The sequence below is a fragment of the Phoca vitulina genome, unplaced genomic scaffold, assembly GCF_004348235.1.
Source record: "Phoca vitulina isolate PV1807 unplaced genomic scaffold, GSC_HSeal_1.0 scaffold73, whole genome shotgun sequence".
NCBI classification, from domain to species: domain Eukaryota; kingdom Metazoa; phylum Chordata; class Mammalia; order Carnivora; family Phocidae; genus Phoca; species Phoca vitulina.
The window spans coordinates 4,427,707-4,442,771 of record NW_022589776.1 but is presented as its reverse complement, the minus strand read 5'-3'; the positions used below and the strand labels follow the sequence as shown (position 1 = coordinate 4,442,771).

Below are 15,065 nucleotides of genomic sequence, written 5' to 3'. Positions count from 1 at the left end.
TGTGTAATCTGAATATCCAAAAAAAGGAATATATAAACTAATTCCAGAAATAAATACAAATGCAAAAATCCAAAGCAGAAGATTAACCAATAAAATCCAAGAGCGTATTTAAAATGTAATGTATAATAAGCAAGTAGGTTCACGCCACAAAGACAAAAATGACTTGATATCTAAAAACAAAAAATCTATCAGTATGATTTCAACATAATGATGGATCAAAGGAGAAAAATCATATGATCATATCAATTGACACAAATCAAGTGTTTGATTCAGTTTAGCTCACATATACCAATATTTTTTTTCAAGAGGCAGAAGAAATGATCTAAGGCTTATTCTAAAATTTATATGGAAAATAAGTGTTCATGAATAATGAATAGCTAATTAAATTTTTTAAATGTGCAAAAAAAGTGGAAGGTGGGGACATGCCTACCAGATACGTTTAGGTAGCAGAAGTCATGGTACTAAAAACAGTGTCCTACTGGTGTAAGGAACATGAAAATAGGTCAATGAAATAGAGCAGCATGTTAAAAAAAACAGATTCAAGTCTATTCCAGAAATTAGTATATAATCAGCGTGGCACTGTGAATCATCAGAGCAATGATGGAATGTTTTAATGGTTGAGATTAGAAATTGACTTACCATATTTAAGGGAAAAAACCCTACCTTATTCTATACACAAAAATAAATTTCAATTATGTTAAACACTAAACTTCAAAAGGCAAAACTACAAAATATAAGAAAGTAAAAAATATTTTTGCAATCTTAGAAAAAACTAATAAATTTGTCTATGTTACAATTAAATAAAAGATGAACACTAAATGCCTGATAGTTATTTTTGTAAAGGGGATGCTCTACCTCACTAATAATCAAAGAAAAAATGCACAATATAACAACAAGATATCACTTTGTTCCCATCAGATTTATTAATTTTAGGTAATTAGATAATATTATGTTCATGCAAGGATATGTGGAAATGGATGCACCATTCTCATTTGTCTTGAGTATTAAGTTTAATTTCAAGCCATATCCATATGTACGTCTCTATCTTTGGGTGTATTTCAGGGCCATCTTGATCCATTGATTTGTCTATTTGTTGATATTTTAACCATTATAATTTTGTGACATATTTTGATCCTTGACAGAGTCAGGCCTCCTTCATCACTAAACTTTGGCAGAATTTCCATTAAAAAAATTAAAATCAACTTTGTAATTCTTTAAAAGTTTTTTTGTTAGAATTTTTGTTGGGATTATGTGAAGTTTAGGATTTAGGGAGAATCGACCCCCATATGATATTGAGTCCTTCTATACAGGACCAGTTTGTGCCTCTTCATTTATTCAAGCCTTCATTGTATCTTCATATAGATCTTTCATTTTTCTTTTTTTAACATTTATTCCTAGATATTTTACTACCTTGATTGCTATTATAAATGAACTATTTTCTTTAATCATATTTTCTCATTGATTGTTGTTTAAAATTAGAGAGCATATTTGCTTTCATCTTAATTTTGTACTAAACCATGATACTAAATGAAATAATTTTCAGGTTGTTTCCTCTTTTCAGATGTCAACTCAATTTATGAGAAAATAATTTGAGTTTTACTTCTCTCACATTTTATGTTTCATTTATTTTATATCTCATAAAGTATAGAATTCAAAGTCTAGCCTTGGCTGCTATTTCCAGAGAAAGTACAATAACAGTGGTGATATGGGAGTTTTTTCTACTTTACTGATTTCTCCTTTTCTGTTATTTCCTTTATACTTTCACTATGACTTTAATTTGATCTTTTCCTAATTAAGACGGAAACTGTGATTATTGATTTTATACTGCTTATTTTCCAAATATAGATATTTAAAGCTATAATTTTCCCTGGAAGTACTGTTTTAATCATATCCCATAAATTCTGAAATGTTGTTTCATTATCATTCAGCTCAAAATGTTTTCTAATTTCCCCCATAAAACCTTCTTTGACCTATGGGTCATTTAGAAATGTACTGCTTGATTATCAAGAAATTGGAGATTTCCTAGACATATTGTTATTCATTTCTTATTTAGTACTGTTAAGGTCAGAGAATGTACTCTGTATGAGTGTAATCATTACAAATTTATTAAGACTTGTTTTATGGTCTAGTATATAACCTATTTGGTGAATGTACCATATGCATTCTGCATATGTAGTATTTCTACAAATATCAAAGTAGGTCAAGATACTTGAGAATGATCTTCAAATCTTCTATACTTCTCCTGATCTTTTTGTCTACTTGCTACCTCAGTGACTTAGAGATGATAAAAATCTCCAATTATGATTATGGATTTGGCTATTTGTCTATTAGTTTTATCAATTTTTAATTCATTTCCTTTAAGGCTCTGTTCTTAGGTGTTTCAATTTTATAATTAAGATTGTTCAGTAGTTTTGATAAATTGATCTACTTATCACTACAAAACATCCCCCTTTATCTCCAGTAATATTCTATTTTATCAGATATTAGCATAGCACAGCAATTTGCTTATGCTTAGAGTTTACATGGTATATAATTTCTCCCTTTTACTTTCATTCTGCATGTCTTTATTTATTCTTTAAAGATTTTATTTATTTATTTGAGAGAGAGAGGATGAGAGAGAGAGAGAGAGCCTGAGAGGGGGGAGAGTCAGAGGGAGAAGCAGACTCCCTGCTGAGTAGGGAACCTGATATGGGACTCGATCCTGGGACTCCAGGATCATGACCTGAGCAGAGGGCAGTCACTTAACCACTTGCTTAACCAACTGAGCCACCCAGGCGCCCTGCATGTCTTTATGTTTAAAATGTGTTTTCATAAACAGTAGATAATTGATTCTTTCCATCTTATGTATATTGACAATCTCTGCCTTTTACATGGCATTTTTAGAAAAATTTGCATTTAATGTAATCAATAATACAGTTGATTTTAAGTCTACCATCTTGGTATTTGTTTTTTATTAATTAATTGTTTCTTAACTCCTCTTTTCTTGCCTTCTTTTGAGTGAATCAAATTATTTTATTATTCTCTTAATCTTCTCTTTTAACTTTCTACCTATAGCTATTTGTGTATATGTATATTTTTTAATGATTGTTCTGGAGACTATAATATGTATATCTAACTTATTACAACCTACATTCAAAAAATATTATTATCTCATAGGGTAAGGACCTTACAGCAGTATTACTCCACTTACCACTTGTGCCTTGTGATAATATGTATTATTTCTTCACAGAAGTCAGTCAAGCTGTCATTGAGGTTGCTCAACTTCCTTTTTCACCCACTCATGCTTCCTTCCCTTCTTTTCCACAGATGTTGATACCAAGCCCACTCCTTAATAAACATCCTGCATACTAAGCTTCATCTTAATTTAGTATATGTGCTGCCAAAGGGAGCACCTAAGTTCCATTTCAGAATCTACTTCCTAGAGACTCCAATCTGCCACAACCAAAGAAAACGACCAAATCTCCCCCATCTTTGAAAAATTCCTTTTGATGTGGTTTCCACTCAAACTACAGTTCATCTTTTATAAAGTTTTTCAGGAAGAGGTAGTTTGTGGCTTCTATCCACCTCCCCTTTCAATCTAGCCCAGCCCACAGTCCTACTTACCCACCTCTGTGTTGTGTCATAAGTAGTACAGTAGTCCTCCCTATCTATCTACAGGGGATACATTCCAGTGGACCCCCAGTGGATGCCTAAAACCATAATAGTACCAAACCCTATATATATATGTATGTATTTTCCTGTACATACATACCTATGATAATATTTAATTTATAAATTAGGTACAGTAAAAGATTAATAATAACTAATAATAAAATAGAACAATTATAACAATGTGCTGTAATAAAAATTATGTGAATAACTCTCCCTCAAAATATCATTGTATTTCTTCCTGTGATGATGTGAGATAATAAAATGCCTACATGATGAGATGAAGTGAGGTGAATGACCCAGGCATTGTGACATAGCACTAGGCTACTCCTGATCTTGTGACAATTTGTCAGAGGAGGGTCATCTGCTCTTCAACCACAGTTGACCACAGTAACTAAAACTGCAAAAGTGAAACCACAGATAAGGGGATACTACTATATTATCAATATGCTCCCAAATTGCCAAGGCTAAGACCTAACATCCCATCATTGATTCATGTAATCACCAAACATTTTGAACATTATAACAAGGAGGTTTTGTGCTCAATGTTTCACATACAACCATAACTACACATGGTTTCTGCCCACAAGGTCCTTAGCGTTCATCAGATGGAGAGGGAGAAACAAGAACAGCAAAGTATACAAATACTATGATAGAAGAGTCTATTGAGGAGGCATATATGAAAAAGTTATCAGTTATACTAAGAGGGCCTTGGGAAAGAAGTTCAGGAAAGGCTGGACTTTATAAAAGAAATAATCCCCATCACTTCTTGGACTTTTGGCAAAGATCAAGTGTAGAATCTGTTCTTATCAGTATAAAAGAAATAATGCTTGAGCCCAATCTTAGAAGATGAATATGTATATCTTGGAGAGATAAAATGGAGAAAGCATTTACAGAGAAAGAAAAAGATAAGTTCCCTACCTGAAAGGTTATGGAGATGTGAAAACCTTGAAATATTCCAGCACTGAAAGCAATCTGTTATGACTAAAATGATTAAGGCCTAGAATGTATGTGTGTGTGTGTGTGTGTGTGTGTGTGTGTGTGTGTGTGTGTAGAGGAGTGGTATGGAAGATGGGATAAATGGCAGAATTCAATGAGATAGGGTTTATCTCTATCTCCTTACGTCCAGTCACCAGGTCCTTTTCAGTCTGTTTTGTACTTTACTGTATCTGTAGCATATGAGTTACAACATTCTATCTTCTAGAATATTTGTGTAAACATGCGCACTGCAGCGTATATACCTTAAGGGTAAAGATGGTGACTCATTCAGCTTTGGACCCCTCTATAGTACAATATTTTGTTCATTTTAGGCAATGTTTACTGAGTAGAATTAAAATTGGCACTGTTATGATGCAGAAACAAGGCAAATGTCTATCAGTATCTAGAATATTAGATGGACACATGATACAGAGCCTAGGTCAGCAAACTATTGCTCATGGGCCAAATCTGACTTACTGCCTGGTTTTGTATGGTCTGTGAGCTAAGAATGGTTTTTGCATTTTCAAATGGTTGAAAAAAATCAAAGAAAAACAATGTGAATAATGTGAAAATTTTATGAATTAAAATTTTAGTGTTCATAAATATAATTTTATTAGAACACTGCTATGCTTGATCATTTACATACTGTCTGTGGCTGCTTTCATTCTAAAACAGCAGTGTTAAGTAGTTGTAACAGAGACTGTAAGGCCCACAAGCCATAAAATATTTATTTTTCTCTTTATAGAAAAATGTTTCCCAACTCCTGGTATAGAGGAAGGAAACATGGGTTTTGGAATAAGCTATATTTGAATTTGAATCTTATCTGTATCTCTACTATCTATGTTATCTCAAATGTTTAACATCTCTGAGTTTTCAGATAATCATTTTTAGATAAGAAAAAATCATTATCTCTGATAGAGAGCTTGTATGAGAATTAATAAGATACCTGGGACAGAGCAAATCTCAATACATAGGTGTCTCCACACCCTCCCCTCTCCAGGAGTCTGGTGTCACAGACTCTTACCTTTGAAATCCAATCAATTAAATATGCAATGCATTTTCTGTTGAAGATTCATATGTAGTGTTTGGCTAGTTGAACCCAAACAAAGAAAAGAAGGAAATTATGGTAAACAAGCTTTAGGTTTTATGTAGCAAAGGTTTCCAGCAGTGGTCCATAATTTATAACTGATGTTTTCAATATTGTATTTAAAATACTATAAGCATGGAGAAGTTTCTGTTAGGATTTCTAAATAGTCCAGCCTGAGTGAGACCATTCCAAATTTAGGACATTTTAGAACAGCCATGAAAATAAACATGAGCATATGATTTTGCATATGTTGATGGGCTCCCTGTGAAACCAAACAACAGATACTTATTGGATGTCTGCTTCTCAAATTGCTTCATTTGTTGCCTATATTGCTGAGATTCAAAGCACTTTCTGGGAGGAATCATGCCTTCTGTTTCTTTTTCTATCCTCCAATGGCACTTAGAGTTACAATATGCACTTAATAAATCCTATGAACTAGATCCATAGATACATCATCTTTGAAGAATTTAGAAGAAATCCAACAAAAGAAAAGAAACCTTTCCTCCCAATTCCACATATGTTTCAATTTGCTTTCTTGCTCATGCCATATTCTCATGTTTATCCCCAGTGTTCAATTCTGGGTTTGGCATATCAAGGTGCATAATGAATGCTGACTGAATGAGGCAACATAGTGTAAAGGAATAAATATGGCATTAGAGTTAAGAAGCATGAGTTTGATCTTCAGATTTACCATTTTATCCTTGAGTGATGTAGAAAAAGAACTTTGAGACTGGTTCTTATTTTTCTCATCTATAAAACAGGAAAACACCTACTTTAGCCAAACTCATAGGCTATTGTAAGGATGAAATTAAAAAGTACATGGCAATGTACTTTGTAAACTATAAATGGATTTTAAAATGTACTTATTATGGGGCACCTGGGTGGCTCAGTTGGTTAAGCAGCCAGCCCTTGGTTTCAGCTCAGGTCATGATCTCACGGTCCTGGGATAAAGCCCCACATCGGGCTCCTCAGCAGGGAATCTGCTTGAAGATTTCTCTCCCTCTCCCTATACCCCTCCCCACTCTGAAATAAATAAATAAATCTTTAAAAAATAAAATAAAATGTGCTTATTATTGTAAATAATAAAAATCTTCTATGCCACGTAAGAGAAAGTTCATACATTTTGGTCAATTGGATCAAGATTAGATAAAACCAAGGAAAACTAAGAGAGACAAGTTACCTCAGTAAAGGACTGAGGACTAAAGTGAGAAATTTGTTGGGAAAGTAGCATTTTAGTAAATGAAAGATTTTGGAAAGATATTTTCAAGGCTAATGTTTTTCAGTATAGTTGTTTCCCACTTGTAAAATAAATTTGTCTCTGATCCATTTCATACAAATCATGTGTGTGTATGAAACCAAGATTAAAGTAAGCTAAAAGAAATAATAGTCAGAAATCCTACAGTCTTCAGAAAACTTGGGGAAACCCCAATGAACTTATTTTAGAAATCACTCCCTAATTTATTTGGTATTATGTGGATTTGTGAAAACTAAAATTTTTTTTTTAAAGATTTTATTTATTTATTTGAGAGAGAGAGAATGAGAGACAGAGAGCACGAGAGGGAAGAGGATCAGAGGGAGAAGCAGACCTCCAGCCGAGCAGGGAGCCTGATGCGGGACTCGATCCCGGGACTCCAGGATCATGACCTGAGCTGAAGGCAGTCGCTTAACCAACTGAGCCACCCAGGTGCCCAAAACTAAATTTTATTAATAGGTTTGATATATTAACTTAATTTCCAATTATATTAGTGATTTTTTTCTTATACAAGGATTATTACCCCTAGATCACTTGTAGTAAGAATAGGGTACACACCTAAAATATATATGGTAGCTAACTGACATACAATAAAGGAATTCCAGTTGGAGACTTCTGCTTCCAGCTGTGAGGAAGTAGCTTATAATAGAACAAACACTCATGACAAGAAAAATTATAAAGTATGAATAAAGTAAAAAGAAAAATGCTTGGAAACGTGTGAAAGAAACCACAGCAGTCAGGACTGAAGAGACTTGAAAAGCAAGAAACCACATTGAACATAACCTCACATTCTGTGCCACTTTTGTCACTGAGATATTTTTCAAATTCTAAGCTCTGCAGAATAAGAGTATAAGAAACTAGGCAGAAATTGGTGGGTGAGAGGCTAAAAAGCTAAGCAGTTTTTAGCAGACACATACTTCTGAGGAAATAGAAATTTGTACTTCAGAAAATATCAAGATAGAGGGCCTGATCTAAGCTTTTAGTTGAGACCCCTGAAAGGCTAGGGCTTAGGGAAAAAAGGGAAAAATGAAATATATCAGGGCTCACTAATACAGAAGCATAAGCTTGAGTCATCTTAATTACTGATTGGATTAAGGTGTTCTTTCCCAAATCTTATTACATGTTTTTTTAAAAAAAGTAAATGATCTTGAAAGAAAGATATCATTAGCCATAATCTCCACAATCTCTATGATAATTTAGTAAAAACATTATTCAGTATGAAAGTAGATAAGACTAAATGAATGAAAATAAAGAGAAGAAACTGTCATCATAAACAGACCTCAGGTCACCAAGATATTGATATTATCAGACACAGACTTGACAATTATAGTGATTAATATATTTTTAAAAATAAACTATAGGATAAAGAATTTCAGACAAAATGAGAATCTATAGAAAAAGTTAAATAGTAATTCTAGAATTAAAAATACAATAAATGAAATTAATAATTTAATAAACAGTATAACAGCTGTTGGAGTAAAAGTTATGATTAGTGAAACAGAAGAAATATCAGTATAAAATAACCAGACTTCAGCGTGAAGAAAAAGGGAAAGAAATGAAGAAGAAAAAGGATAAAAGATACACAGCAAAAAGGTCTAATGTATGTATATCTGGTATCCAAGAAAAAGAAGAAAGTGTAAATGGGCAAGTAGAGACATTAAGTCACAGATTCAAAAAGCTTGACAAAGCCTTAGCCACATATATACAAAGAAAAAACAGGCCTTGGAACATCATAGTAAAAGTGCTGAAGGCAAAACACAAACAGAAAATACTGAAAGCACCAGAGAATAAAAGACATTGCCTTCAAAGTAATATATATCAGATGTACAGCTAACTCTCCAAAGAAAGTATGAAAGTGAAAAGACACTGGAATAACATCTTTAGGCTGATGAAAGAAAACAACTGGCCACTTAGAATTCTATACCAAGCAAAGATACCCTTTGAAAAATGAATGTCAAATAAAGATATTTTCAGCCACACAAAAACTAAAAGAATTCATTGCCAGTACACTCACATAAAAAGAAACAATAAATGGGATTTCTTCAAGCTAAATAAAAATGAGGGAAGCACAGAAATTAGAAAGGCCTGAAGAGCACTGGACAGGGTAAATATTAGCTATTTTTAAATCATATTAACTTTAAAAAGCCAGGAAGTAGTAAATGGAGGTAGAGTATTCTAAGGTAGTCATTGCTTATGAAATTATGAGAGCTCTAATTCATAGCAGACTCTAACCAGTTAAAGATACATGCTGCAATCTCTAGAATAACCACTTAGAGAATAAAATAAAAGTACGACTAACAAAAGGTATAGCTATACTAATATCAGGCAAAGTTTACAGTAAAGCAGGAATATTCTTAGAGATAAAAAGAGGCATTTCTTAATGTTAAAAGAGATAATCAACCAGGAAGATATAGAAATTCTAAAATTATACACCGACAGTCCTGATTTTATACATGCACAAGTTCCCATATGCACAAATATCAATTAGCACAATTTAGTTATATAACACCAGAGTCCCAATGATAGGATTTAAATTACAATTAGCACAATATATTAATTGTAAGTACAGGAAGTACAAACTTCACTAATAGTCTTTCAATCCACAAATCACAATGATCAGTGACCAATCACTTCTTTCAAAGTCTGTCACTGATTGGTCACTGTGTATCTGTTATCCAGTTAATGCAGAGACAGAAAAGTGTGTAGTTGTGTTGCCTCCTTGTTTCTCAGTGATAAACCTACACGACATTTTACAAAAATGGGTAATTGAAAGGGGGAATTGGCCAATAAGGATGAACGTGTAGGAAAAAAAGTGATAATGCTGGAGGAGAAATGTGAACTAAAGGTAAGCAGAGTTATAGAAGAAAAAGCTGATGGGTGGGAATGTCAATTCTGCTGCCAATTGGAGGGACTCTAGAGATGCAGCCAGAGGGACTTAGTGAAAGTAAAATTATCAACATAAATGAGAAAAGTGGTTGTGACAAATAGGATGAAGATGTCCCAGAGGAAGTGATGCCAAGAAAAAATTCACATTAAAAGAACTCTCAGAGATATTTCATAACATTGAAAGTGCAAAGGATAAAATGTTGGAAGTTGATCCAAACTTAGAATGGAATATGACAATTCACAAAGGCATAAAAAAACTGCTAGCTTTGTAATGTAAGTCATATGATGAAAAAGAAAAAGTCAAGTGCTGTTCAAACTACTGTTGGTAACATTTTTACAATGAAAGGAAACACTTTAATTCTCTATGTTTTTAAATGTTTTATATTATAATGAACTAAATAAATACCAGTTCTACTATTTAAAAATTTTTCCTTCACATGAGTTTAACATTGTGGCAAAAACTTTGAGTTCATGTAACAAATTACAATTTTTCCTCATTGATTATTAAGTTTGCTTTGCATAAATTTAGCTTGCATGGTCATTTTGTGGTTCCACACTACCATACAAAGTGAGAATTGTGTGTATATTTAATAAGATAGCCTCAAAATGTATAAATCAAAAACTGATAAAAAATAAAGGAGAAATAGACAAACCCAAGATTATAGTGGGAGTTTCTAAAACATATCACTCATTAACTGATAGAAACAGTGCACAGAATATCAAGAAAATATATCTATATATACAAAATATATATGATATAGAAACTTTCAACACGATGATGGGTGAATTTGATTTATCTTAAATATATAGAATGCTCTATCCAATAATTTCAGACTACATATCCCTTTCAAAGTACAGGTAATATTTACCAGTATTGACCATACACTGGTCCATAATTCAAGGCTCAACAAATTACAAAGGATTGGAACCATACAAGATATACTCTTTGACCACAGCGACTTCACCCTAACCCTAACCCTAACCCTGAGAATCAAAAACAAAAAGGTAACCAGAAAATCCACAAATGTTTAGAAGTTAAACAGCACACTTGTATATAATGCAGTGGTCCAAAAAAAAATGAAAGAAATCAAATGAAAATTGCAAAAATATGTTTGAACCAAGTGATAACAGAAATAAGATAATGCAAAACTTTTAGGATGTCACCAAAGCCATGCTTATATATGGAAATATTTAAGGAAATATATGGCCTTAATACATATATTAAAAAAGAAAAGAAGCCAAAAAATAATTATCTAAGCATCATCTCAAGTTATTAGAAAAAGAAGAGCAAGTTAAATACAAACATAAAAGAAAGTAAATAATGAAAATAAGAGCACATGAGTATGTTCTTTTTTTAATTATTTCCTTCCTTTTAGGTTTATACGTATACATTCCTTTTATCTATATGTACATACAGATATATGGATATGCACATAGTCTATATATATTTTCTTTGGCTGGTTCTATAAAAAGATTAACAAAACTAATAAACCTTTAGCAAGAGTGACCAAAAATAAATAGAGAAGCCAAACTGTAACAATATCATGAGTGAAAAAATTTCTAGAGGTGGAAACATTACAAAGAAAATAAGAGAACATTATAGAAAACTTAATGCCAATAAATTCAAATTTTTAGGAAAAAAATGCACAAATTACTTGAAAAACCCAACTTACCAAAACTGACCTAAGAAGAAATAGAAAACCCAAATTCTTCTACATTTGTTTTAAAATTTTAACTCATAATTTAAATTTTTTCTCAAAGAAAACACAGGATCAGATAGCTTTACTGATGAATACCTCCAGAATTAGCACCAACTTTACATAACATATCCCATAACTAGCGGGGAAAGAAACTTTTTAGAAGTCAATCATAAAACTTGATAAAACAGTAAAATAAAATTTAAAAATAGGAGTCAAGCTCTAATGAACAAAGATGAAAAAACACTTAAAATATTCACAAACAGAATCCAAAATTATTGACAAAGGATTATACATTTTATATATGTATATATATAAAACAACTCCAAGTTGTTATTTTTTTTTCCAGGTATGTAAGCTTAGTTTAACATTTAGAAGTTTATCAAAGTAAGTCAAGACTTTGGCAGAACAGAAGACAACCTAATATGATCAACTCAATAGATGCAGAAAAAAGCATTTGATAAAATCCAACTCCCTTCTCTCAGAAAACTATAAAATGTTAAGAGAAATTAAGGAAGACAAGTAATTGAAGGAATATATTAGAAGACTCAATATTTTGTCTTTTTTTTATTATGTTATGTTAATCACCATACATTACATCATTAGTTTTTGATGTAGAGAAGACTCAATATTTTAAAGAAAAACTCTCCCCAAATTGACTTAAAGTTTCAATGAAATCCCAATCAAAATTACATCAGGGGTTTTTTTTTCCATATGTGGAAATGGAAGCTTATTCCAAAGTTAATATAAAAATTCAAAGGATCAAGAACAGCTAATGTAATCTGGAAAAAAAAGGAACAAAGTTTTAGGGCTTAAATTATTCAATTTTAAGATTCACCAAAAATGTGCCATAATTTAGAGTACAATATTAAAGCAAGAATATAAAGACCAGTAAAACAAAATATAGAATCAATAAATGAACCAAATACATATTGCTAGTTGACTTATGACAAAGGTGCACAGTGCAACACCGTGGGGAAAAGAAAATTTTAGTTTGAATAAGAGTGGTTCTAGATGTATTGCATATCCATAGGGGAAAAATTCTTGATCTTTACCTCACACAATATATAAAAATTCCAGATGGTTTGTAGACCTATATATGGAAGGTAAAATAATAACATGTCTAAAAGATAATACAAGAGGGCATCTGGGTGGCTCAGTTGGTTAAGCAACTGACTTCAGCTCAGGTCATGATCCTGGAGTCCGGGTATCAAGTCCCGCATTGGGCTCCCTGCTCAGCAGGGAGATTGCTTCTCCCTCTGACCCTCCCCCCTTTCATGCTCTCTCTCTCTCTCTCAAATAAATAAAATCTTTTTAAAAAAAAGATAATACAAGAAAGTATCTTTGTGACAGGCAAAGATTTCTTAATACCATACTTAATACCATAATGAAAAGCACTTAACCATAAAGGGAAAGAAGATAAACTGGACTTTTGTAAAATTTAGACATTCTATTTGTCTAAAGATACCATAAAAAGTAAGAAAAAGTAAGCCACAATATTGGAACATACTAAATAACATATAACCAAAAAAGGATTACATTCAGAAACTTGTAAAGAAATCACATAAATGAAGAAGAAAATGACAGATAACCCAAACAAAATTGGGCAAAAGATTTGAATATGTCCTCCAGGAAAAAAAAGAAAAGAAAAAGGATATACAAATGGCAGTATACATTTAAAAAAACTCATTAGTTGACATGTAAAAGCAATGGACACCACTGAGGGGACACTTTTATATGCCCAACAGCATGACTAAAATTAAGACTTGACATACCAAGTATTGGTGAAAATGTGAAGCATTTGGAATACTCATAAGCCCCCGGTGGGAGTTTAAATTAGTACAACCACTGTGGAAGCTTATTTGGAATTATCTAGTAAAGCTTGTCATCTGCATACCAATGATCTAGCAGTTCCAAATATACCCAACTGTTTATATACATTCACCAAAAGAAATGTATAGAAATGTTTATAGCAGAATTATGCATAATACCATAGAGAAAAACTGGAAATAACCCAAAAGTCCATCCATATGGATAAATAAATTGTGGTGTATTCATACACTGGAATGGTACACAGCCATAGAAATGAACTCTACTGCTAAATGCCACGGCATTCTTACAAACAGAATGTTGAGTAAGAAAGAATGACACACAAAATTACACACTCAAGTGTTTCACACAAAGTTCAAACACAGGCAATCTCTGGTGATATAACTTAAAAGAGTAGATGCCTCTGTGGTGTCATGACCAAGAAGGGCAAGGAGAATGCTTTATGGGGTGATCACTACTCTGTTTCTTGATCTGTGTTATGGTTGAAGAGGATGTTCACTCTGTAAAAATGTATTGATCTATGCATTTCTGATGTTTGCATTTTTCTGTGTATATGTTACACTTTGATAAATGGATTTACTTACAAAGAAGTCCAAAATTCAAAAAGAGGTGAAAATAAATTCAAAATATTAAAGATGTTGAGAAAAACAAAAGGAAATTTCCTGACAAGCCATTGCAACGTATCATTTTACACACACACACACACACACACACTATCCATTCACAAAAAACCATTTGGGTCACTTACTTTTAGCCACACCTCATTTTCTCTCTCCAGACTACCTTCTGTCTGCTCACTTCTTTTATCCTGAGGTCTATTTCCATTGGTGACACAGGGAAACCAGCCAATAAGGGGATAGTGCTCTGGTGAATCTGGATGGTATGATGTGCAAATCTGAAATGCAATTTCAACCAAAAAGTAAATGTGGAGGGTGAAAGATAAGTAAAGACAATGAAACTCTGTAGCTCAAAACCAAAGTTTTCCTCTCTTTCTGAGTACTTAATGATTACTGGCAGAAAACTTTTCTTAGTGTAGAAGAATGCTCTCTGCTAGCCTCAAGATATAACTTTTCTGGGTAGAAAAACACACAGGATAACCCTCAGCCCACCATAAACCCAGAGAACTTGCCCAATGAACAGTCCTGGCTCATTTCAGGCAACTGCTTCTAGAATCAGCCACAGACGTCTGTCCAAGATGATGGTTATATCCTTACCAGGCAGGATCCACCAGTCCCGGCAGTGAGGCTACTGAGTTAGGGAGCCACTGAGCATTCAGCTGGGTTTAGAAGCCAGGGAACAGAAACTCCAGAAAATTTCTCCTACTTTAGTTAAGGAAGACAGACAAGCTAGACTACAAGCAACTTCAGAGAGCTGTTACTAACTCAGAATCTTCCAACTTCCCTGGCTTCCTGTCCTTGGGCACCAAGAACGCTTGAGAAAGATGACAGATTTCACTGTAGAAGTGTGGCAGACATGGCTACTTGCCTCCCCCATATCCATTTCCCCTTACTTTCTTACTAACAAACTCTGATTTTGTTCAAGAGGGCAGTGAATCCAGTTAAAAATGCTCATCTCCTCAGACGCCTTTACAACTGAGGGGGATGAAGTGACCTGGATATGACCAATAAGATGTTGATGGAAGTCTGTAGTATTAAACTTCCAAAAAAGCTGCCATGATTTTCCCAAT

General features: G+C 33.1%; 1 protein-coding gene and 1 pseudogene across 1 annotated transcript in view; one reads left to right on the top strand and one right to left on the bottom strand.

The window, feature by feature from the left end:
* Window positions 1-15,065, bottom strand: part of PAPPA2 (pappalysin 2) — a 283,912-nt gene that overhangs the window by 114,532 nt on the left and 154,315 nt on the right. The window contains exon 11 of the mRNA XM_032393459.1: window positions 14,127-14,273. Within this exon, the coding sequence (XP_032249350.1) occupies window positions 14,127-14,273 (147 nt within the window). The remainder of the gene's footprint in view (window positions 1-14,126; window positions 14,274-15,065) is intronic.
* On the top strand, window positions 4,410-4,540 carry LOC116625160 (annotated as a pseudogene).